General features: G+C 38.7%; 1 protein-coding gene across 1 annotated transcript in view; it reads left to right on the plus strand.

The window, feature by feature from the left end:
- The first annotated feature begins 2399 nt into the window (after nt 1-2399).
- The window catches only part of LOC150084754 (chloride channel CLIC-like protein 1), a 74313-nt gene continuing 51247 nt past the window's right edge, over nt 2400-25465 (plus strand). The window contains exon 1 of the mRNA XM_090376592.1: nt 2400-3911. Within this exon, the coding sequence (XP_090232718.1) occupies nt 2419-3911 (1493 nt within the window). The 5' untranslated portion in view covers nt 2400-2418. The remainder of the gene's footprint in view (nt 3912-25465) is intronic.

Here is a 25465-nt window from a genome sequence, read left to right on the forward strand (position 1 = left end):
ACCTTTAATTTAAGGTAGAATTAAAGAATCGCCGTTCTCCTCACATCGGATGGAAAATAACTGAGTTTGAGTCCCGTCAATGACGTGAGGAATCTTTATTGGCTTTTTTCACAACGTGGCAGAGTTTGTCCATTTCAAGCGAGGATAGCATGATTTTTTCCCTTCCGGAAACTATGGAATTTCGTCCAGAAATCAGAAATTGACCAGAGAACATACGCAATCTGGCCTTAGTCGCTGATGCTGTTGGAGATTAGGCAGGCAAAGGCAGATTATGAGAAATCCTTGGCAAAGGATGCAAAGAAAAACAGAAAAGAGTTCTTTACCTATTTAAACTCAAGAAGGAAAGGGATGAATCAGATTGGTCCACTGGATGTTGATGGTTCAACAGTTGAGGATCCAGCTCAGGTGGCTAACAATCTAAACGAGTATTTTGCATCTACATTCACACATGAGGAGTTATTCAGGAAGGGGAATGTCGTAGGTGAAGTAAACATGAAGTAAACTAGATGATTTTCTAATAACTGAGAGGAAAGTGGAGGAGAAATTGTTGAGGATAAACATAAAAAAGGCACCCGGGGTGGATGGGATCTATCCAGTTATATTAAAGGAGGCAGCAAAGGAAGTAAGCAAACCCCTAGCCATAATTATGAGAGCTTCTTTGGACTCAGGGGAGGTACCCATGGACTGGAGATGTGCAAATGTAACCCCAATTCACAAAGGAGGATCAAAGGCTGACACAAGTAATTATAGACCTGTTAGTTTAACTTCGGTTCCAGGAAAATTAATGGAGGCACTGGTTAAAGAAGCACTGCAGGATCATCTTGACAAGAATTCAGTTATAGCTCAGACACAGCATGGGTTTGTTAAGGGCAGGTCTTGTCAGACCAATTTGATTGGATACTATGATGTAGTCACAAAAGAACTGGATGCAGGATATAACTTTGATATTATATATTTGGATCTTAGAAAGGCTTTTGATACTGTTGCGCATGGAAGACTGCTGCACAAATTGGAGAAGTGTGGCATTCGAGGCAAATTGCTGCTATGGATAAAGGGATGGTTGAGTGGCAGAAGACAGAGAGTGGTAATCAATGGACACTGCTCAACGTGGACTAATGTTATTAGTGGAGTTCCTCAGGGTTCAGTGTTGGGTCCATTGTTGTTTTCTGTATTTATAAATGATATTGATGATGGTGTATCAGGCTTAATGTCCAAGTTTGCAGACGATACAAAGGTTGGCAGGGTTGTTAAGGACACTACTGATACTATGCTGCTGCAACAGGATCTGGAAAGGTTGAGCAGATGGGCTGAGAGGTGGCAAATGAAGTTTAACATTGACAAATGTAAAGTACTACATATGGGAAACAGTAACCTCAGATCAACGTATCAACTCTGTGGTACTACGCTGACAGTGGTAGAGAATGAAAAGGACCTGGGGGTAATTGTGCAGGCAGATATGAAGTTCTCTGAGCAGTGCAGACGAGCTGCAAGAGTAGCTCATGGTGTCTTGTCAATGATATACAGGAATTTTTCTAGCAGGGACAGGGATGTGATTATTCCCTTGTATAAGGCATTGGTCAGGCCACACCTTGAGTACTGTATACAGGTCTGGAGGCCTCATTTCAAGAAGGATGTAGAGCTGCTGGAACGAGTACAGAGAAGGGCAACAAGATTAGTGAATGGAACAAAGGGTTGCTCTTACGAAGAAAGGCTTAAGTTTTGCAAATTACAGAGCCTGGAGACTAGGCATCGCCGAGGTGATCTGATAGAGGTGTACAAGGCTTTGAATGGCTTGAGCATGCTCAATGCCGATGGAATTCTTTCTCTTGCTCAGAATAATCACCTGAGAGGGCATAAATTCAAATTGAGGAAGGACGGATGTCGGATAGATGTGCGGAAATTCGCCTTTAGCCAGCGGGCAGTTGGTTTGTGGAATAGACTTCCATCGCTTGTTGTTGAAGTTGATAGCCTAAACAAATTTAAGGCTCAGCTGGACAGGTATTTCGAACGAATTGAGGGGTGAAATGGGAGTAGTGGTTGTTTTTTTTTTTTTTTCTCTTTCTTTTTTTTTCTTTTTTTTTTTGGCTGATGCTGAATAAGCTTGCTTTCTTGCATCATATGCCTCTACTAATGCTAATGCTAATGCTAATGAGTTTGAGTCCCGTCAATGACGTGAGGAATCTTTATTGGCTTTTTTCACAACGTGGCAGAGTTTGTCCATTTCAAGCGAGGATAGCATGATTTTTTCCCTTCCGGAAACTATGGAATTTCGTCCAGAAATCAGAAATTGACCAGAGAACATACGCAATCTGGCCTTAGTCGCTGATGCTGTTGAAAACACTACAGCAGGTGGCGCTGTGTTTAATGCGTAGCGTTTCAAATTTTGGTTTGTACTTGAGTGTTGCTTTCGGTTTCGTAATGCAACTCTGTGTGCTATTAAATTTCTTTGGTACTTTTTGTGTTTCTTTCACAGTTTTGGAAGGTTCAGTAAAAAAGAACAGCTTGGAAGCTGTTGAGAGTTCAAAATATTCAGAGTCATCAGGTGAAGAACGCAATGAAGTATTTCGAAATTTTGAAATTAGTAAAGATGGTTGGATAAATCATCACGATATGTTTAATTACGACCCTGCGACAAAAAAATATGCCAAAGACAAATATTCGACAAAAACGTACAGCAATTATCGTGTGAAAGCCGAGCGTGAAGAAACTGCTGGTAACAAAATTTCTAAAATAAATGAACATAACGAAAATAAAGTTATCTTCAAAGATAACTGTAATTGTAGTGTTTTTCAAGAGAAGCTTGACCTATGCCAGAAAGCAAATCTGCATCTTCCTGAAATGAGTAATAACGTATGCAGTAGAGTCGAATTCGCTTATCTTAGAAGAATCATCCAAAAACTTGTAAATAAAGTGGAAAAATTCACCATCTCAGAAAATTTCAACATTCAGCTTGAGTTTGAAATGAAACATTTCCAGATTATGAAAAATTTTATCGAGAATCCATACGATCACGTACAAGAAGTTGAGTTAGCACTGTCATATGTAATATCCAGTGCTACTGTGGTTCAAAATGAAGAAGTTGGTGTAGAAGTGATGATGTTTGTGATGAAATGGAAGTGGCCAGTTTTGGTACTGGCAGTAATTATATTTTTATATTGGACATGTAAACAGTTATCCAATTTAACTTGGCTACATTTTAAGCGACTTTTGCCATTTATATTTGTGATTAGCGTCATATGGAATTGGATTTATTTATATCAAGAAGAAATAGCCAAGCAACATGCTACTGCCGAGAAGAACAGCAATGCATGTTATCGAGAGTTGAACTTGAGCTACTGGGAGACAATTTTCAAATGGATGAAATCAACTGTGATGTTTTCCAAAGATGATTGTGAAGAGTATTATAAATCTATATTTATAAATGCAATGTGGCAAGTGAGCCCATTGAAAGCAATTTCTGCAACTATTACACAATTTGTTCTTCATCCACTTGGTTCACTGGGATATCATTTGGGTAACTTTTTAAAGAATTTGTTTTCAGATTTACCAGTCACCATGTGGCCACTGGTGTTTGGTTTTTTATTGATAGTTGTGTTGGTGCTGCTGATCATGTTATGTAAATATCGCCTTAAACTACCTTTTTTTTTGGGTGTTTTAGAACCAGCATATACATACAACAGAATTCAAGAGCTTGCTAGTTTAGAGAATGATCAATACAGTGATGAAGATTCACATAATATATCCAAAAAGCCTATTTTATGTAACATAGATAGCAGAAAGGAGGTGTCATCAGACAATACAATTACAGGTATAGAAAATGTAAATGCTGGTGGAGACCATGACACTTCAGTTCATAACTTGTCATCAGATACTTTAGAATCTTCAGTTGAACAGCTGTGCTCCCAAAAAAAGTAAGCAGTTCAGATATTAATACAGTAAATTCTGTAAAATCTTGGTTCTTTAAAATACATCATTAAGTTTTAATAATTTGGCTTTAATATAGCTGGATTTTAAAATCAACATTTTAAAGCTCAACTGACTTGGTTGTCGTCCCGGAGTATAAACAGAAAAAAAAAAAAAAAAATCCAGAAATATTAAAAAGGCAATCCAATACTTCTATCAACAATAATATTTGGCATTTGGTTGGGTGATTGTTGGAACAAACTTCCATCCGTTGTTGTGACAGTGGTCACACTGTCACAACAGTGTGACCACTGTTGATTGCCTGAATAAATTCAAGGAAGAACTACCCACCTCACCCATCCATTTCCTCCAAGAACAAATTCTTGGAGGAAATGGATGGGTGAGGTGGGTAGGTTTTTTTATTTTATTTTTGGCTGATGCTCTATAAGCTTGCTTTCTTTAATCATTTGCCACTAAAAAGAACGGAGAATAAGATGCTTACAGGAATACCTGTTTCTTTAACCTGTTTTTTGCAGCTGGTAGGATTTGTACTGCTTAAGTAATGCAGTCTTAATTCTCATAGCAGAATAAACTTGCCTTTGCAATGAGTTGCCCTGGTATGCCTTTCTTTCAAATAGATGGCTTCACCAAAACAATTTGGCCATTTCTTAAAATATGAGATTTCTGTGACAGCTCGTTTCAGTACTAACTGGTTTCTCCTCCCAACAGAAAGTAGGTGGTCTTTGGTGACAACACTCGACAAAACAGTTGTAAAGAAGTGTCTGATGTGAGCTGCTATGCAGTATACAAAATTAGTTTTCGAAGTTATAGCTAAAGCTGTTGAAAGTAGTGCAGTACCAGCATAACTTGTTACAAAGCAAGTTTGTTCTGCTTTGAGAATTAAAACTTGCGTTATCCGTGTAATTTAAATCTTGTTGGCTTACAGCCATGAAAGGACAAAATCTTATAAATGCTTACAGATGTAAACAAGTTCAATTATTTGTGCTTAATATTGATTGAAATGCACTCCTCAAACTTTTCAGCACTAAGTATACCTCTCTAAAACCTATAAAATTTTAAAATCTGACACCTCTCAATCCTAGCTAATAGGCTTTTTATACCAACTAAGAGATAATTCTAAAAGCAGTATTCGAGGTTTTATATTCAAAGTATCCAGCAGATGACAGATGAATTGATGAGTAAAGACAGAAGACAAATGCATGTGATTTTTAAAAATTATCAGGGGACACACATACATACAGTAAGCATAAATTAATCTGCAGTCAATCACAAAAGGGTTTAGGCATGCTAAGGCAGATCATGAGAAGTCTTTGGCTAGGAATGTGAGGAAAAGCATCAAAAGTTCTCTGCTTATGTTAACACTGGAAGGAAAGGGATGAACCACATTGGCTCACTAGATATAAATGGCATAACTATTGATCCTGCTCAGGTTTCTGATAAAGTGAATAAATATTTTGCATCTATATTCACAATGGAGATAACAGAAATATACCAAGTTATAACTGTAAGCTAAATGATTTTAGCTTACAGATATAACTTTATAGTGATAACTATAAAGAGAGTGGAAGAGAAATTGTTGAAGCTAAAAGTAAATAAGGCACCTGGGACTGATGGAATCCATATATTAAGAGAGGTAAGCAAACCTTTGGCCATCATTATGAAAGTATCCTTGGATTCATGGGAGGTCCCTATGAACTGGATATTAGCATTAGCAAAGGCACATGATGCAAAAAAGCAAGCTTATATAGCAGCAGCCAAAAAAAAAAAAAAAACACACACCCTTCTCATTTCACCCGTCCACTAGCTCCAAATGTTTGTCTAGTTCTGCCTTGAATCTATTTAAGTTACCAACTTCTACGAGATGGAAGTTTGTTCTAGCAATCAACCACACGCTGGCTGAAGGCAAACTTCCGCACATCTATCCTACAACTCTTTCCTCAATTTGAATTTATGCCCTCTCAGGCGATTATCCTGAGCAAGAGGAAGAATCCCATCAGCATTGAGCATGCTCAAACCATTCAAGGCTTTATATACCTCAATCAGATCATCTCACAAGTGTCTAGTCTCCAGACACTGTAATTTGTAAATCTTAAGCCTTTCTTCGTAAGAGCAACCCTTTGTTCCATTCACTAATCTTGTTGCCCTTCTCTGTATTCATTCCAACAGCTCTACATCCTTCTTAAATGAGGCCTCCAGACCTGTATACAGTACTCAAGGTGTGGCCTGACCATTGTCTTATACAAGGGGATAATCACTTCCTTATCCCTGCTAGAAAAATTCCTGTATATCATTGACAAGACACCATGAGCTACTCTTGCAAACCATCTGCAAACTTCATATCTGCCTGCACAATTACTCCGAGGTCCTCTTCACTCTCTACCACTGTCAGTGTAGTACCACACAGTTGATATATTACTCTGGGATTACTGCTTCCCATACACAGTACTTTACATTTGTGTACGTAAAACTTCAGATGCCACCTCTCAGCCCACCTGCTCAACTTTTCTAGATCCTGTTGCAGCAGCAGCATCTTTCATTAGTGTCATTAAAAACCCTGCCGATCCTCATATCATCTGCAAACTTGGACCTTAAGCCTGATATACCATCATCAATATCATTAATAAATACAGAAAACAACAATGGACCGAACACTGAACCCTGGGGAACTCCACTAATAACATTAGTCCACGAAGAGCAGTGTCTGTAACTCAAATATGTGCGATTGTAACCCAAATATTCAAAGTGGTGATGTAATTACAGACCTGTTAGCTTGACTTTTTTCTTTTACAGAGAAAATAATGCGGTTGCAGTTTAAAGAAGAAATTCAGTACCATTCATACAGGAGTGCAGTTGTACTGCAGTCACAGCATGGATTTGGTAAAGGGTGATCTTGTCTGTCCAATCTGATTGGATATTATGATGCAACAACAAAGGCAGCTCACTAGATATAAAAAATAATTTTGACATCTTTTACTTAGATTTCAGAACAGCTTTTAACAGTGTTCCACACAAAAGACTGCTTGAGAGGCTGAAGGAGAGAGTTGTTGTTAATGGGTACTGCTCTTCTTGGACTAGTTTGTGGTGTGCCTCAGGGTTTAGTGCTGGGCCCTTTATTGTTTCCAACATTCATTAACAATATTGATGGAGACATAAAGTTTAATATCAGAGTTTGAAGATTATATTCAGCTTGGCATTGTAGTCAATGACAGAAATCAGTTACGTTGCTGCAGCATGACCTAAAAGAATTAGATGGACTGAGAAGTGGCAACTGAGATATAGCATTAAAAAATGCAAGGTACTGCATTTCGAAAATAGTAATCCATGACTAACATATTAATTGGGTAGTACTGCACTCAAGGTGTTGGAAAAAATAAACTCCAGGTAATTGTGCTGTCTGACATGCAGTTCACTAAAAAGTGTTGACAGGCTACTAGGACAGCTGATGATGTTCTGTCAATGTTATACATAATTATGCCTACAGGGACAAGGAAGTAATGTCCTGTTATATAAGGCAATTGTTAGGTCACATCTTGAGTATTGCATACAGGTGTGGAAACCATATTTTGGGAAGGATGTGGTGCAGAGAAGAGCAACAAGGTTAGTCAGTGAAACAAAAGGGTTCCCTCACCAAAAAGTTCTGGAAACTAGGCACATGTGAGAAAATTCTGTTGGAGTGTTTAAGGCTTCAATCAGATCTCTTTGCAGATGCCTAGTCTCCAAGCACTGTAGTTTGCAGAACTGAAGCCCTTTCCTGGTAATGTACCCTTTTGTTCTTCTCATTTTTCTCACTGTTGCCCTACTCTACATCATTTCAGTAGATCCACTTCCTTCCTAAAATGAAGCCTTCAGACCTGTGTGCCATACTCAAGATGTGGCCTGACTATTGCCTTAAGAAAAATGGAATAATCACCTCCTTATCCCTGCTGGCAACATTTTTGTTTATCATTGACAAAACCCCATAAGCTGGCCTGACAGCCTGTCTGCAGTGCTCAGAGAACTTCATATCTGTCTACAGAGCTTCCTCCCAGGTCATTTTCATTTTGCACATTCCTTGAATGTGAAACTGCACAGATATGTTAATCTGGGAGTACTACTCCCCATAAAAAGTACCTTGCATTTGTTGATATTAAACTTCAATTTCTACCTCTAAGCCCATCTACCTAATTTGTCTAAATCTTAATGCAGTAGCATGCCCTGATTACTATGATTAACCACCCTGCCATCCTTTGTATCATCTGGAAACTTAGACATTAAGTCTGATATTCCCTTCATCATTAATAAATATAGAAAAAAGCAATGGGCTCAACATTGAACCCTAGAGGACTCCACTAATAACATTATTCCAAGAAGAGCAATGCCTCTGATAACTACCCTGCCTTTTTCCTTTGTTACTTTGTCATATTATCCAATAAAATTGGTCAGACAAGATCACACCTTAACAAATCCTTGCTATGATCATAGTATAACTGTATTCCTGTTGGTTTGTTATTTAATGGCACAAGGGCTGCTTAAGGCTATATTGTGCCTTGTATTCCTGTCTAGGTGGTTCTGCATTACTTGTTTAACTGATGAGTTCATTATTTTCCATAGAACAGAAGGTGAAACTAACAAGTTTGTAATACTCATTTTGCTCTTTGTACCTCCTTTGAATTAATTGGTGATACATTCACACATTTCCAGTGCACAGGGAGCTCCCTAAATCCAAGGATACTCTCATAATCACAGCTAAAGGCTTCCTTACCTCTTTTGCTGCCTCCTTTAATATAATTAGCTAGATCCCATCCACCCCAGATGTCAAGCAACTCAATGATCAAGTGATCTATAAAGTGTTTTCTGTTTAAAAGATACATATTAGTTTTTTTGCTTAATAACCAGTTCTTCCATTTTTGATATAATCAGAGCTTATAGTTCTCCAAGCAGTGCTCTGGAGCCCAGATGAGAAAGTATGTTGCGGGTTCGAATCCCGCCTCGGGCTTGGATCAAAGTACTGCAAAAACCTTGGGAGGTGCACTATGGCCACAGAAGCCGATGCACCAACAACTACCAAAAAAAAAAAAAAAAAAAAAGATGAGAAAGTTACCTTTGTTCTTTTTCCTTTTCTTTACTAAAAACTAATCCAACTTACCTTTTTGATGTGAAAACATCTTTGGTGACACCTACAAAATTTGGGACTAAAATAAAATCAATTTGTCACAAAAATACGACACAAAAATGATGCAAATGATGCAAATTACTTCACTTCCTGAATGACGCTAACTCAGTGAAATCCAAGCCAATAGCCTAATTGCCCATTTGATTGTAGCCATTTGAATGGCTAAAATCAAATGGCAGCATCTAAATCTAATGGCAGTTACAGGAAGTGTGATTGGAACAATACAAGTTATTCAGCTTCTTGGTCACTGGTTGGCATTGCACCTGCCTCCCTGTGGCGGGACTGGAAACCTGGATCGTAAAGCCAACCACCAGGTCCAAAGGAGCAAACAGAGATACAAATGAATATCCAGATAGCTGCTTTTCCATGATGTCCTAATTGGAAGGGCGATTTCCCCTAGCTTCCAAAGATCACATACTTTTGTGATCTTTGGAAGCTAGGGGAAAAAAATTCAAAAATATAAGATTGAGAATAAAGTAACCCAGCAAGAAAAGAAGTAAAATTAATTATTCTAGGGCAATCATATGCATTCAAGACTTGGATTTACCAGACAGCGGTAGCAACTCAGGGGTGTCAGTTTCAACTGATACATAAATTGCGGAATGAGTGAGATCCGTGCTTTAGAACCATCCCTCATCTTTAAAGCTATGTCTAGGAGACGTAGCCTTAAAGATGAGCCCAAAAAAAAAAAAAAAACACCCAATCATAGTTCACCAAAAATCTTTTCACATGATCAAATAGCAAAGAAACCACAATGGTTTGATACTCTTGTGAATCGATACATGCAAGTCAGAACATTATGGATACTAATGAGATTGACCAAGGTGAACAGTACTTGATCTCCATGCAGAAGATGATCTAGAGACTAGATACTCTGTTGCTTCTAACATAGAAAGAGAATGTCAGGATTCTGGATGCTCTTTTTTCCAAAAAAAGAGAAAAGGGTAAAAATGATTGGCATAATAGCATGTAAAAAAGCAGACAGATTCATCTTCCTCTAGAAAAAACAAATAATGCAACATGACCTTCAGTGGAACTGTAGAGGTTTCTGCAGCAATATCGATGATCTCTATGATTTAATCCTCCAGTATGACCCAGTAGCCACCTGCTTGCAGGAGACTAATTTAATCCCATAGGTTACTCCAAAGATTAAAAATTATGCATTGTATCGAAAAGACAGAAATTTAACTTCCTCCAACCAAGGAGGTTTATTCCAGTTGTAATAGACCCAGAAATACCATCCAGACATATTTCTCTTCAAACATTAATTGAAGCAGTTGCTGTCCATATTACACTTGGATTTTCTTTAACTATCATTTTTGATACCTCTCACCAAATCATTCTTGCATTACCAAAGATCTGAAAGAGCTTTTAGCACAAATACCGGCTCCTTTTAGCATTAGCATTGGCATATGATGCAATAAACCAAGCTTATGCAGCATCAGCCAAAAAAAAACCCCCACTCCCATTTCACCCCTCCGTTCGTTCCAAATACCTGTCCCGCTCATCCTTAAATTTATTTAGGCTATCAACTTCCACAACAAAGGATGGAAGTCTGTTCCACCAACCAACTACCAGCTGGCTAAAGGCAAACTTCTGCACATCTATCCTATATCTGTCTTTCTTCTATTTGAATTTATGCCCTCTCAGGTGATTATTCTGAGCAAGAGGAAGAATCGCATATAAGATGCAGGATATTTCAGAGACTGCTGGGAGTCACTGGGGTACAAGTAAACACATGGGTTGTGTTAGGGTAGCTAAGAAAAAGAACAGGTACATGTATACTTGCGTGTACACCAATGCTAGGAGTTTGGTAAATAAATTTGATGAATTTGAGGTATTGCTCAAAACATCAAAGGCGGATATTGTTGGGATATCAGAGACGTGGTGTCACACAGATATAAGTAATGCAGAACTGGAATTTGGGGAGTACAACGTTTACAGAAAGGATAGACAGGATAGGAAGGGAGGAGGGGTTATGCTATTAGTTAAGAAACACATAAAATCCAAGGAAGTGAAGCCAGTCGACATCGCTGGACAGTGCAGTGTCGATTCAGTTTGGTGTAACATAAGCATTGGGAGATCAAAATTGAGAGTAGGAGTGTGCTATAGGCCTAATGACTCTGATGAGTATAATAAGAAACTGTTCAGAGAAATAGAGTGGGCCAGTAAATCAGAGAGTCTTATAATGGGGGATTTTAATTTCTCAGATATTGACTGGAATTTGTGGGTTGGTCACTCACACACTAGCAAGGCTTTTGTGGATTTATTGGATGATTGTTTTTTTATCAGCATGTTCGGGAGGCAACTAGAGGGAGCAATACTCTTGATTTGATTATCAGTAGTGATTCTTCATGCATTAAGAATCTGCAGATACAGGAACCACTAGGTAGCAGTGATCACAGTGTGCTCAAGTGGGATTTACTCAAGGAGGTAACTACCATCAGGGGTAAAGGGGAGGGTTATTACTTTCGTAAAGAGGAGGGTTATTACTTTCGTAAAGGCGACTACGATGGTCTCAGACAGTATTTAAATTCTATACAGTGGGACCAACTGATGATGTTACCAACTAAGAAATATTGTCCAAGATTCAGGCCTAAATGGATGTCAGATGAACTATTGAGACATATGGCAGAGAAGAAAAATGCATGGGATACATATAAATTAATGGGTGACATGGAAGCCTATGATAGATATAAGTTGATCTGTAACCAAGTTACAAAGGAGGTGAGGCAGGCGAAGGCAGATTACGAGAAATCTTTGGCAAGGGATACAAAGAAAAACAGCAAGGAGTTCTTTACTTATGTAAACTCTAGAAGGAAGGGGATGAATCAGATTAGTCCACTTGATATCGATGGTTCAACTGTTCATGATCCTGCTCAGGTAGCTAACAAGCTAAATCAATATTTTGCATCTACATTCACACATGAGGAATTATTCAGTAAGGGGAATGCCATAGATGAAGTAAACACTGGCAGTGAGCTAGATGATCTTGTAATAATTGAGAGTAAAGTGGAGGAGAAATTGTTGAAGATAAATACAAGAAAGGCACCTGGGGTGGATGGGATCTATCCAGTTATATTAAAGGAGGCAGCAAAGGAAGTAAGCAGACCCTTAGCCATAATTATGAGAGCTTCCTTGGACTCAGGGGAGGTACCAACAGACTGGAGATTTGCAAATGTAACCCCAATTCACAAAGTAGGAACAAAGGCTGTCACAAGTAATTATAGACCTGTGAGTTTAACTTCTGTTCCAGGAAAATTAATGGAAGCACTGGTTAAAGAAGCACTGCAGGATCATCTTGACAAGAATTCAGTTATAGCTCAGACACAGCATGGTTTTGTTAAGGGAAGGTCTTGCCTGACCAATTTGATTGGATACTATGATGTAGTCACAAAAGAATTGGATGCAGGGAATAACTTTGATATTATATATTTGGATCTTAGAAAGGCTTTTGATACTGTTGCACATGGAAGACTGCTGCACAAATTGGAGCAGTGTGGCATTGGTAGCAAATTGTTGCTATGGATAAAGGGATGGTTGAGTGGCAGAAGACAGAGTGGTAATTAATGGACACTGCTCATCATGGACTAATGTTATTAGTGGAGTCCCTCGGGGTTCAGTGTTGGGTCCATTGTTGTTTTCTGTATTTATAAATAATATTGATGATGGTATATCAAGCTTAATGTCCAAGTTTGCAGACGATACAAAGGTTGGCAGGGTTGTTAAGGATGCTACTGACGCTATGCTGCTGCAACAGGATCTGGAAAGGTTGAGCAGATAACATTGACAAATGTAAAGTACTACATATGGGAAACAGCAACCCCAGAGCAACGTATCAACTCTGTGGTACTACACTGACAGTGGTAGAGAATGAAAAGGACCTGGGGGTAATTGTGCAGGCAGATATGAAGTTCTCTGAGCAGTGCAGACAGGCTGCAAGAGTAGCTCATGGTGTCTTATCAATGATATACAGGAATTTTTCTAGCAGTGATAGGAAGGTGATTATTCCCTTGTATAAGGCAATGGTCAGGTATACATTGTACACAATCTATACAGTACCTTGAGTACTGTATACAGGTCTGGAGGCCTCATTTCAAGAAGGATGTAGAGCTGCTGGAATGAGTATAGAGAAGGGCAACAAGGTTAGTGAATGGAATGAAGGGTTGCTCTTACGAAGAAAGGCTTAAGGCTTATGTTTTGCAATTTACAGTGTCGGGAGACTAGGCACCGGCGAGGTGATCTGATAGAAGTGTACAAAGCATTGAATGGTTTGAGCATGCTCAATGCTGATGGGACATTGCCTCTTGCTCAGAATAATCACCTGAGAGGGCATAAATTCAAATTGAGGAAAGACAGATGTAGGATAGATGGGCGAAAATTTGCCTTTAGCCAGCGTGTAGTTGGTTGGTGGAACAGACTTTCATCCCTTGTTGTGGAAGTTGATAGCCTAAATAAATTATTTAAGGCTCAGCTGGACAGGTATTTCGAATGAACGGAGGGGTGAAGTGGAAGGGTTTTTTTTTTTTTTTTGGCTGATGCTACCTAATCTTGCTTTCTTGCATCATATGCCTCTACTAATGTTAATGCTACCAAATATCTGAAAGAGCTTGTAGCACAAATACCTGCTCCTTTTAGCATTAGCATTGGAATATGATGCAATAAAGCAAGCTTATGCAGCATCAGCCAAAAAAAATACCCCACTCCCACTTTCAGAATTTTCCAATAAGCTATAGAAATGTACTATCTTGTTCATATGTTCAAGAGCAAGGTGGTCTGCAAGGGCCTGTACTCAGTGCTACTTTGTTCGCTATTTGTGTAAATAATATTACAAAGGATATTCCAAATACTGTGTAAACATTTGTTCACAGACGATCTCACAATCTCCCGTCATTTGCAGAATATGCTACGTGTTGAGAGACAACTTCAAACTACAATAAACAAAATAAGTTTTTGGATGGAGCAAAATGGTTAAAATGGCTATTGCCTCTCTAAACAGAAATATACAGTTATCCGTTTGTGCAAAAAGGGTGGCATGCACACAGAACCTGAACTATGGTTGAAAGCTCACCTGATTCCAGTTACGAACTCTTTTATTTTTATGCTTATTTCTAGACAACAAACTCACTTTTGCTCTTCATATAACAATTTGTATGTTCAATATATAAAAAAAAAGTATTTCTGCAACAACATGGGGTGATGATCATTATATCCTTTATATATAGTGCACTAATCAGATCCCATTTAGACTATAGAGCTCCTGTTTATGATTCCACTTGAAAAAGCATTCTCACAAAATTGGAAACATCCAACAGTGTTGCTCTGAGAATTGGCTTGAGAGCTTTCTGAGCATCTCCAGTTCACAACCTGTACAGGTACTTATCGACTTTATGAGATAATTCGTTCCTAGCGCGTGCTCGTAAAGTGCAAAAACAGGAATTTATTTCCCATAGACATAAGGTTAAAAATAGGGGTTACGTTCTCAACAATGACATTAGTTAGCTAATTAATTTGTTTAAACAATGATTCATTTATCGAAAGAAATGAAAATGTATCCTGTAAAATCAAGCAAATTATAATAATAGAGAAATTATTTACGACTTCAAATGTTAAAGAATGTTTATTCTTCATCATCATCGACTAAATGCACACTCGTTGATCACTCATTATTTGCTCGGCACTTTGTGGTTTGTTGCACAAGGAGTCGTCTTCTTCAGAAATGTTTTAAGAGGTGTTTGTTTCTAAGATAATCTTCTCATTTAATTATAAATTTCATGATTGCATGCATAAGCATTTTTTAACGGCACACACAATTTGCAACTAACACGATTCGTGTGGAGTAACAAGTTTACGAAGCTTAAAAAAAAAGGAATGAAGAGAATATTCTGAAAATTTATTTGTTTTTTATACAATTGAAGATTTCAGTAAAGGGGAAACACATTTCACCATAATAACATAAAAAAACATACAATTCCAGCTATTGGTATTTTTGCAAATGCAAGAAGATTGGGTTTACTACACGTTTATAATTGCTTGCACTAACAGAAAAGCCCAATAAACCAGAAAGTGCAAATTGTTTTATGGTCATGACCTCCAGAAATGTCTTTTAGAAAAATATCATAAAGGCATTTAAAATTGATTCTTATAACGGAACATATGATAACGATGAAAGTGCAGTGCATTTTAATGATTTGAATTGGTAACTAATACAATTTACTAACCACGCTCACGACCTTTTATATGGCCTTAAGGTCACGCTCGTGACCTTAAAAATTACATTTTAGAGAGCTTAGTTATACGGCGAAATTTCAACTTCCAAGATCTTGCAATGAATTATCAAAAAACAATGTGTTACTGGATTCATATTGTGATGTTTTAACGATATGATGGTGTCTCTGGAACTGATTAATACCATAAAGCGGGAACACTATTGTATAGCTATGCATGTGGTTTGGAATGCAGTATTTATGAATGTTTAACATTCATTTTTTGCAATTAATGTTCATAATTTTGATTTTGTTGATACTTGGGGAAAAAAGCTTGTAAACCCAGAAACTCGTAAAGCGAGAACTGCCTGTATATAGTAGAAGTGAATGAACCTATGTTCCACCTCAAGAGGAAAAGGCTATCACTAAACTGTGTGACAAAAATCCAGAATCTCTCCTCACATCCAGTTCAGAATTGTCTCTTTGACCTACCACTGACAGTTCTATGAGACCAAACTTAATGAAAATAAACCCACTGGAATCGGACTATGAGATCTGATGAATAGCTGGTCAGGAGCATGAGTGCAGTAGCACGTGCTCTTTGAGTGGACCAGGGTTCAAACCCGCAACTACTAAATACGATTAACATTTGTATTGATTGATTTATTGTAAACTCCACTGACCTAGTGGTCATGCCGGAGTATAAACAAGAACATTTGATATCTACTAGGAAGCAGAACAACTCGTTGCCTGCCATGGCTCATAGGCATCTTCCCATGCTGGAACGACTGCTTTGAACATTGGAGAAAACATTCATTGGCCACTTGCAGCATCCAGCAATTACATGCAATGCTACCGTTGGAATTGCAAGCAGTATCTCTTACTTCACACATTGGTGTCTGCCTTCTGATTGAATGTACAAGCAGTATTTACGCTGCTGAACTATATACCATGAAATTAGCACTTGAGCATATTAACAACTTGTCCATCTCATAGAACTTAATTTACTCAGACTCTCTGATTGCGATTTCTGCTGAAAAGCAGCTCATCCATCTGATATCATCCAATATTGAAACAAATTTGATCCTGTTTAAAGGACTGCAAAACCAAGAACCAGTTCTTAACTTATATTGGATTCCTGGCATTCAAGTATCCCAGGGAATGAACTGTCAGACAAAGCTGCCAAACACTCAACCTCCTCAAATATACCAGAATTATTGATGCCATTCACAGATTATAAAATAATACAAAAAACTTTTAAAGATAAATGGCATGAAATCTGCAGATACAAATTAACAACAAATTTTTCCAGAAATTAAACAAAATCCATAACTAAACTAAACCATGGCAGTCCAGTTTCAGAACAAATCAACAAGGGGTTGTATTAGTCAGAATGCATTTAACTCATACACATACATGTTTGATCATACACATTTATCTCATTTTTATCTCTGCACTGTAATATGCAACTCAGTCAGTCATATCCTTGTTGAATGCAGTTATCATCATCACAATAATTGAGCAGTAACTCTATGGTCCCTGTATCTAGCTTACAGGAGCCACTGACACCAATACATCTAATTGCAAATGATGCAAACTTAAACAACCTTTTTTTTTTGATTTTTTAAAGCAGACCCAGGTATATGGTAGATTATACGTTACCTTACGGCACAGGCAAACTTGAAGAGGCACATGTTAGCCTTAGGAGCCCTTCTGCTGATAAATTTATATACTAACTGACCAAACCCTTTTACATTTATCTTCAACCATTTCTCCTTCAATTTCCTCTCATTTATCACAAAATCAGTCAACTCATTGTTAGAATTTGACACACTTCCAGCATTCCCCTCTCAAAATTTTTTTTACATCTGCGAGTGTAGGTGCAAAATACCTATTCAGTTTGTCAGCAATCTAAACAGGATCATCAACAGTTAAACCATATCTAGTGGACCAATGTGGTTCACCTCCTTTCTTCTAGTATTTTTATAAGTAAAGAAATCTTTACTGCTTCTTTTATTTTTTAAAATTTTTATTTTGCATTCTTTGGCAGAAAATTCTTGTAATCAATCTTTGCTTGCTTAACCTCCTGTGTGACTTGATTGTGGACTAGTTTATATGTGAATCCCATTTACTACTTTTTTAAATTTTTTATTTTGCATTCTTTGGCAGAAAGTCTCTGTTAGTTTAACTCAGTGGTTTTCGACCTTTTTTTAATAATGGCACCCCTAAGTAACTTATTTTATTTTGTGGCATTCCACTCAATTTTCTGCCTTTAGATCCCATTCTGTGTGTGTGTGTGTGTGTGTGTGTGTGTGTGTGTATATATATATATAATAATTTTATTTTTTATATAGAGGTATTAAATGAACAACAATTAAGATTGCCACAAAATTAAAAAGATATTGTGCACCTTTTTATAATGAAATAAATATATAAATAAAAAAAACATAAGTTTAAGTAAGTCAAACCCAAATTACGTGGCACCCCTGGTATGTTGTTGGGGCACCCTGGTTGAAAACCACTGGTTTAACTTCTGTTCCTTGGAAAAGTATGGAGTCACTGGCTGAAGAAGCATTGCAGGATCATATAGACAAGACTGCAGTTAGTTCAAAGCCAGCATGGGTTTGCTAAGGGAAAGTCTTGTCTGACTAATTTGATTGGATACTATGATGTGGTCACAAAGGAACTGGATGCAAAAAATAATTTTGATATCATATACTTGGATTTCAGGAAAGCTTTTGATACTGTTGCACATGGAAGACTACCGTACAAATTGGAGCACTATGGTATTAAGGGCAAGTAGCTATAATGGATAAAAGGATGGTTGAGTGGGGGGAAGACAGAAATTGGTAATCAGTGGACGCTGCTCTTCATGGACTAATGTTATTAGTGAGATCTCCCAGGGTTCGGTGTTGGACCCATTGTTGTTTTGTATATTTATCAACGATATTGATAAAGGTATATCAGGCTTAATGTCGAAGTGTGCAGATGATACAAAGGTTGGCAGGATTGTTAATGACAGTAATGACAATATGCTACTGCAACAAGATCTAGAAAAGTTAGGCAGATGGGCTGAGAAGTGGCAACTGAAGTTTAACATTGTCAACAAATCCAAAGTACTACATATGGGTAGCAGTAACCCCAGAGAAATGTACCAACTGTGTGATACTACATTCAGGGTAGTGTAGAATGTAAAAGACTTGGGGGGGGGGGGTAATTGTGCAGTCAGTTATGAAGTTTTCCTGAACAGTGCAGACAGGCTGATAAATACCTATATATCACTTGTCAGTGATATATAGGTATTTTGCTAGCAGGGATAGGGAGGTGATTATCCCCTTGTATAAGGCAATGGTCAGGCCACACCTTGAGTACTGCTTACAGGTCCGGAGGCCTCATTTTAGGAAGGATATAGAGTTGCTAGAATGCGTATAGAGAAGGGCAACAAGACTGGTGAGGGGAACAAAGTGGTGTTCTTACAAAGAGAGGTCTAAATTCTGCAAATTGCAGTGTCTGGACTAGGCACCTGCGAGGTGATGCAGGTGCCTAGTCCTCAATTCGAGTTTATGCCAGGCATAAACTCGAATTAAGGAAAGATAGTTATAGAATAGGTATGCGGAAATTTGCCTTTATTCAGCGGGTAGTTGATTGCTGAAACAGACTTCCATCTATTGTTGTGGAAGTTGATAGCTTAAATAAATTAAAGGAAGAACTGGACAAACGTTTAGAGAAAATGGATGTGTGAAATGGGATTTTTATTTATTTTTATTCTTTTGGCTGATGCTGAAGCTAGCTTGTTTTCTTCTATCATATGCCTAAGCTAATATCTACTGTAGGCATCTGTACCATCTGATATTTTTTATGCATTCAATACTTATTTCTTCTCTACCACCATTCCTGGCGCCTCCGTAGCCAGGTGGGAAGGAGCAGCAGTGCGTAGCACACGCTTCTTGATTAGACCGGGGTTCGAGCCTGTCACCACCAAATACGGAGTTTGCGGAAAGGTCAGGGAATGACCACCGCATATCCCCGGAGCAATATGGCCTTAGTTGCTAATGCTCCTAAAAAAAAAAAAAAAAAAAAAACCAAACCACCAGTCCTTGAGGTTGTCGCAGACATTCTCTCAGATATGCCAGACACGCTGTACTTGCTACCTGGGAGTCTAAAACGCTGATGGAACTGATATTCGGGTGACACTCAAGTCAAGTGGACCCAATTTCGGCGAAGTCCGGATGGTCTGTGACAGCCAAATCCTCTGCTTTCACCTTCACGATGGTGGGACTGTTAGTAATCCTGGGTATAACTTCCATGCACAAGTACATGGTGGGTGACCACTCAGGTGTGAACCAACGTAAGCAGGAGTCGAGGTGTGGCGCCCACACCACATGGAGGAATGCCGCCCCCTCTATGAAACCAGGCAGTACTAGGTGGGAGATGACTCTCATCATCCGGTGAAATACCACCACTTTGCTTATTGGAGGCTTGAAGTGGTGGAACCCATGTTTAGTCTCTAGAGCTAAGTCCCAGTCAACCTTTCCCTATCTCTTCCATCATGCAGTATGATTGATGACTTTTGAGGTTATGATGAACATCTTGGCGAGATCCAATATTCCTCACATTTCGAGGGTACAGCTCTAAAACGGTGTTCGCAAGCCGGCCGCTAGTTAGTACACCGGACCGAACCTATTGGTAACTCTCTTGGAGGCTTCTGGATCAGCTAGTGTATAATCTTGCTACCTCTACTCTGCCAGATAGTGACTGGTGGGAGTCCGAGAAATGTGTATGCGGGGAGCATTGTCGAGGCCACATTATGTCGAGGATCTGGGTATATTCTTACCATGTGTATGCCATATCCAAAAATTTCATCACTTCATACAGCATGTCCCAACCACTTTTTCTTACTATTGAATACACCATGAATTGTCACACTAATAGAGCAAGCTTATCTGCGAAAAGATCTAAACCTCCCAAGCACTTCCTAATTCATTTCACAAATATACGTGGTCTCAGTTCTAATCTCAACGATGTCAATTTCCACTTGCAGTCTGCCAAACCCCATGTACTTTTTCTGACAGAATCTCAGTTATCAGTTGATTCAACTACTGCTCATCTCAGATGTCCAAATTATTCGCTGTGTGATTCCTTTCGCCTCAAAGGTGGTACTTGTGCATATGTCCGTTCTGATATTCCCTGTCAGAGACTTGGCAATTTGGAATCTCCTCTCTTCGATCTTCTCTGGCTTAAAATCTCTCTACCTCATTGTGTCAAATTCATCTGTTGTCTCTACCGTTCTCCCAACTCCACTAATCACTTGGAGCTCTTTGACTTCCTCTCTTTACAACTTGACTTTCTCCAGTCCAACTTTCCTAACATTGAGGTAATTTTCCTTGGTGATTTTAATTTAATGTTCACAACTCCAGCTGGCTTCCGTTTTCTAGTCACACTGACCCAGCTTGTCGAGATGTTGAGGTTTTTGCAATTGCTAATGACCTTGCACAGATTTTTCATTTACCTACAAGAATACTGGACAATCCTAATCATACAGCCAATACGCTTGATCTTTTTCTCACAAACAACCCTTCTAACTACACGGTCGAAGTGAGAGGTGCTTTAGGCACTTTAGATCACAACTTGGTGATTGTCTTTTCTCCAATGGGACCTTTATCTCATGGCTATTCCCAACCTCGTGTTGTTTGGCATTATGAGAATGCAAAATGGGATGACCTGCGAGACTTCTTTTCTTCTTTTCCTTGGTTGGATTACTGTTTCAAAACTTCTGATGTAAACGTTTGCTCAGATCGTGTCAGTGAAATTACTCTTGCAGGAATGGAATCCTTTATCCCACACTCCACTTTAAAATCTCGTCCTTTATCTAAAAACCTTGGTTTTCCAGTAAATGTGCTAAGGCTGTTCAAGAGAAGAATGTTGCATATTGTAATTGGCTTGTTTCTAATTCTTCAGTTTCATTTTCTGCGTACACCAAAGCTCGCAACAGTTGTAAAGCAGTTATTAATCAGTCCAAACTACTGTTTGAACAGGCTAAGAGTAGAAAACTTGCTTCTTGCCCTAATGGTAGCCGAGCATTCTGGTCTCTTGCCAAAGCTGTTGGCTACAACTTTTGCCCATCTCTGCTCCCACCTCTGTCCAAACCAGATGGTTCTGTTGTCACTTCAGCCAAGGATAAAGCTCACCTGCTAGCATCCCATTTTTCTTCCAACTCATGTATTAATGATCTTGGTAAAACACCTCCCACCATTCCCAACATGCTCCATTTAATGCCCCCTGTGGACTTCCGTCAAAAGGTTGTCAGAAGGATTTTGACGAATCTTGATGCTAAGAAAGCTCCAGGTCCCGATAGTATTTCTCCACTTGTTCTCAAAACCTGTGCTCCTGAGCTTACTCCCATTCTTTGCTGCCTTTTTTCACTTTCTTATTCCAAAGGTGTTTTTTCTTCTGCTTGGAAATTTGCTCATATCCAGCCAGTTCCTAAAAAGGGTGACAAATCCCTCCCATCCAGTTGTCGTCCCATTGCAATTACTTCTTCTCTTTCTAAAGTAATGGAGAAATCAATTAACCGCCAACTCTTAAACTACCTGGAAACCTTCCGTCTGATCAACGATCGCCAGTATGGATTCCGTCAGTTTCGATCCATCGGCGATATTCTGCCTTATGTTATCCATTTATGGACTAATTCAATGTAAAGGTTCGGTGAAACACAAGTAGTTGCTCTTGACATCTCAAAGGCTTTCGATCGTGTTTGGCGTAAAGGTCTTCTAAACAACCTTCCATCTTATGGTTTCCCAACTGTTTTTAGTAATTGGTTATCCAGTTTTCTCTCTGATCATTCACTGAGGGTGATGGTAGATGGCTCTCTGTCTTCTAACTTCTCCACTAATGCCAGTGTCCCCCAAGGTTCAGTTCTTTCCCCCACTCTTTTCCTCTTGTATATTAATGATCATCTTCCATTGACTGGAAATTCTATCCATTGTTTTGCCGAAGATAGCACATTGCATTCCACTTTCCATTTTGAGAAACCTTGTCCTGCTCAATCAGCTTCAACTTCTCGAAAATCTGCTACCAGTTCCTTAAATGGTGATCTTCAGGTAATTTTCCAGTGGGGCAAAGACAACGTAGTTGATTTCAACTCAGTCTTGTCTTATATCTCGCAAAAAGGATTCTTCTGCTCCTATGGTTATCTTTAGTGACACTCCGATTTCTAGGCAAAATGATATATCTCTTTTGAGGATTACCCTGACTTCTAAACTCTCTTGGCACAAGCACATTACAAATATTGCTTCCTCTGTATCTAAAAAACTTGGTTTTCTCTTTCTCTCTCGGTGTTACTTTTCTTCCAAACAGCTGCTCTCTCTGTATAAATCGCAAATCCGCCCTGCCATGGAATATTGTTCCCACATCTGGGGTGGTGCCCCCAAAACTTCTCCCAGGCTTCTTTATTCCATTCAGAAGAGGGCAGTTAGGTTAATTAATGATTCATCTTTAACAGAGTCTCTCCACTCGCTGTTCATAGACGTACTGTTTCTGCTGCATGCCTCTTCTACAGATACTTCCCTGGGCACTGTTCTTCTGAATTAGCTTCTATAATTCCCGCTCTCTCTCTCTCTCTCTCTCTCTCTTTCAAAACAGTCTGAATGCGTGCCACCACTACCAGCCAACATCCATTTACTGTCCAACTCCAAACTCACAGAACCAACTTTTCATCTTCCTCGTTTATTCATTCAACTGCCGTTTTCTGGAACAACTTTCCTTCATATGTATTTCCTGAAAATTACAGTCTACAGAAGTTCAAGTCCTATGTCAACAAATATCTTCTTTCGTCTTCTGAACCGCCAACTCAAGCACGGTACGAAGTACTATAGGTTCTAATACCTCTCGTGTTTGGGGTTTACATAAAAAAAAAAAAAAAAAAAGTCTCATTAGTGCCTGCCTGGCAACCCAAATGTCGCGGGTTCGATTCCCGCCTTGGGCTTGGATCAAAGTACTGCAAAAACCTTGGGAGATGCATTATCGCCACAGAAGCCTATGCGCCAACAACTACCAAAAAAAAAAAAACAGTCTCATTTGTTCATCTGACATCCATTTAGGTCCAAATTGTGAGCAGTATCGAAATGTTAACTCCTCCATTATAAGACATTCTGATTTACTGGCTCATTCTGTATGTCTATTCAGGCATTCATTCATCAAAATCATTAGGCCTATCAAGCACTCTTACTCCCATTTTTGTTTCTTAGTGCTTATGTCAATCCAAACTGACTCAACGTTGCAATGGCCACCTATGTCCACTGTCTACTGGATGCACTGCCTTAACTAAGCAAATCAACCCTCCTGTCATTTCTCTACACAAGCTTTCTTGTGTAGAGAAATGATGCAAGAAAGAAAGCTGTATAAGCTTTCTTTCTTGCATCATTTGCCACTATTAATACAAATTACTACTTCCCATATTTAATTCTGAATCCCTTATATCTGAAAGATACCATGTATCTGATAACTCCACAATGTCCACATTTGATGACTTGGCCAGTACTTCAAATTATTGACTATGCACTTAGCATTAATATACATCCAAGTATGTATGCAACTGTTTTACTCTTAGTAACTCTAACACAGCCTGTGTATTTGCTTGTTTTGTGAGGCTTCCATCAGGTCTTGCAATCCCTGACATCTTTCTTTCTAAGCTGCTGCATGTTCCAATAGAAGCAGTGCAAGAATCACTTTCACCTCTGCTTTCAGTTACTGTTAATTGGTTATCCCTTCCAGGCTAGTTGTTTTCTGATCTACCTAACATTGCCTTGATAGTATTGGCAAATATTCTTGCATCCCTTCTATTTAGGCATATTCCATTCCTGTAGAAAACAGTCTCTCCTGTTAAGAAGCACAGACTATGCTGTGAAAAATTCTACCCCCATGCACTTTCCAGAGCAGAATTGATTGACAAGGTTCTTATCATTTACTACCTCCTATCGTGTTTGGGCAGAATTGCAGACGCTCAGTTTCGATACTAATCATGACTTTTTCTCAGTATTGTTCTGTACTTGTTAATTAAATCCTCAGATAACTCACTCTTTACATCATTAGTATCAATTTGTGCAACAGTATCACATTTTGTGCCCTTAAAAGATGAGAGCAGCTCTACATCGACTTTAGTCTCAGGCAGATATACCCTGGTCCTGTTCCACTTGTCCTTTTTCCACAATGTTTCCCATTTTTCTAACAGTTGAATCACCAACTATAGCTACTTCTTTGTGACCAGGGATTTGTACTGCAAAGAATGTTGTGTTGTCTGATACTGGTGCATGGGCTGAAGTGTTGGAGTGAGGAGCTGAGTACTTGATGGGTCCCTCTCTTTTTATCCTTCAAGGACATCAGTCCTGTTCTTCATGCTCCCATGTAATCCCATTAGAATGCTGAATTTGCACTTAATCACCTTGTGCTTTCAGTATTGAATACACACACACACACACACACACACACACACACACACACACACACACACACACACACACACACACACACACACACACACACACACACACACACAGAAAGGCTTTCCCTATGGCTGTATCATGCCCTGCTAAAAGTAGCTTCACAAAGAGGACACGATTAACAAGATTAGTAAAGAGAACTGCCCTCAAGTTCTTCCCTGAACCAAAGCATTCCTGCTACTTTGAGCCTTTTGCTTTGCTTCTCTCATGTGAGACATGATTTTAGTCTAATTTAAAAGCAGCCCACGAAACTAAGAGAGCCAAAAGAATAATTCTACACTAATCTTGCATAATTGACTGCATTATATATACTGCGTTGTTACAAACTACACTATTTTAGATTACATTACATACTACATAAGGTTACGTTGTAAAAATATTTGTATTGTTATAATTTATAGGCCTAATAAAAATACTTCTGATGCTGATTACACTGCTACAAAACTACTGATTACAGAACCCTCTGATAAGTGAGCCTGTTAAATAACCCTGCTAAACAAAATATTTCACTTGCTGTTTGTTGATTTGCACTCTGAGACGGGACTTGTCACTCACTGGCCTTTATATCATATGGACATTTCAGGTAAGGTGACTAGGGTAGCTTGAGTATTATTTCATTCTGCTTACTTTTAAATTGTGTTTACTTATGAAGAAAAACAATTACATTGTTTTTCTTGATAAGTAAG

Source organism: Mastigoproctus giganteus, chromosome 6 (genome assembly GCF_048544385.1).
Source record: "Mastigoproctus giganteus isolate SK-2022 chromosome 6, ASM4854438v1, whole genome shotgun sequence".
Taxonomy (NCBI): domain Eukaryota; kingdom Metazoa; phylum Arthropoda; class Arachnida; order Uropygi; family Thelyphonidae; genus Mastigoproctus; species Mastigoproctus giganteus.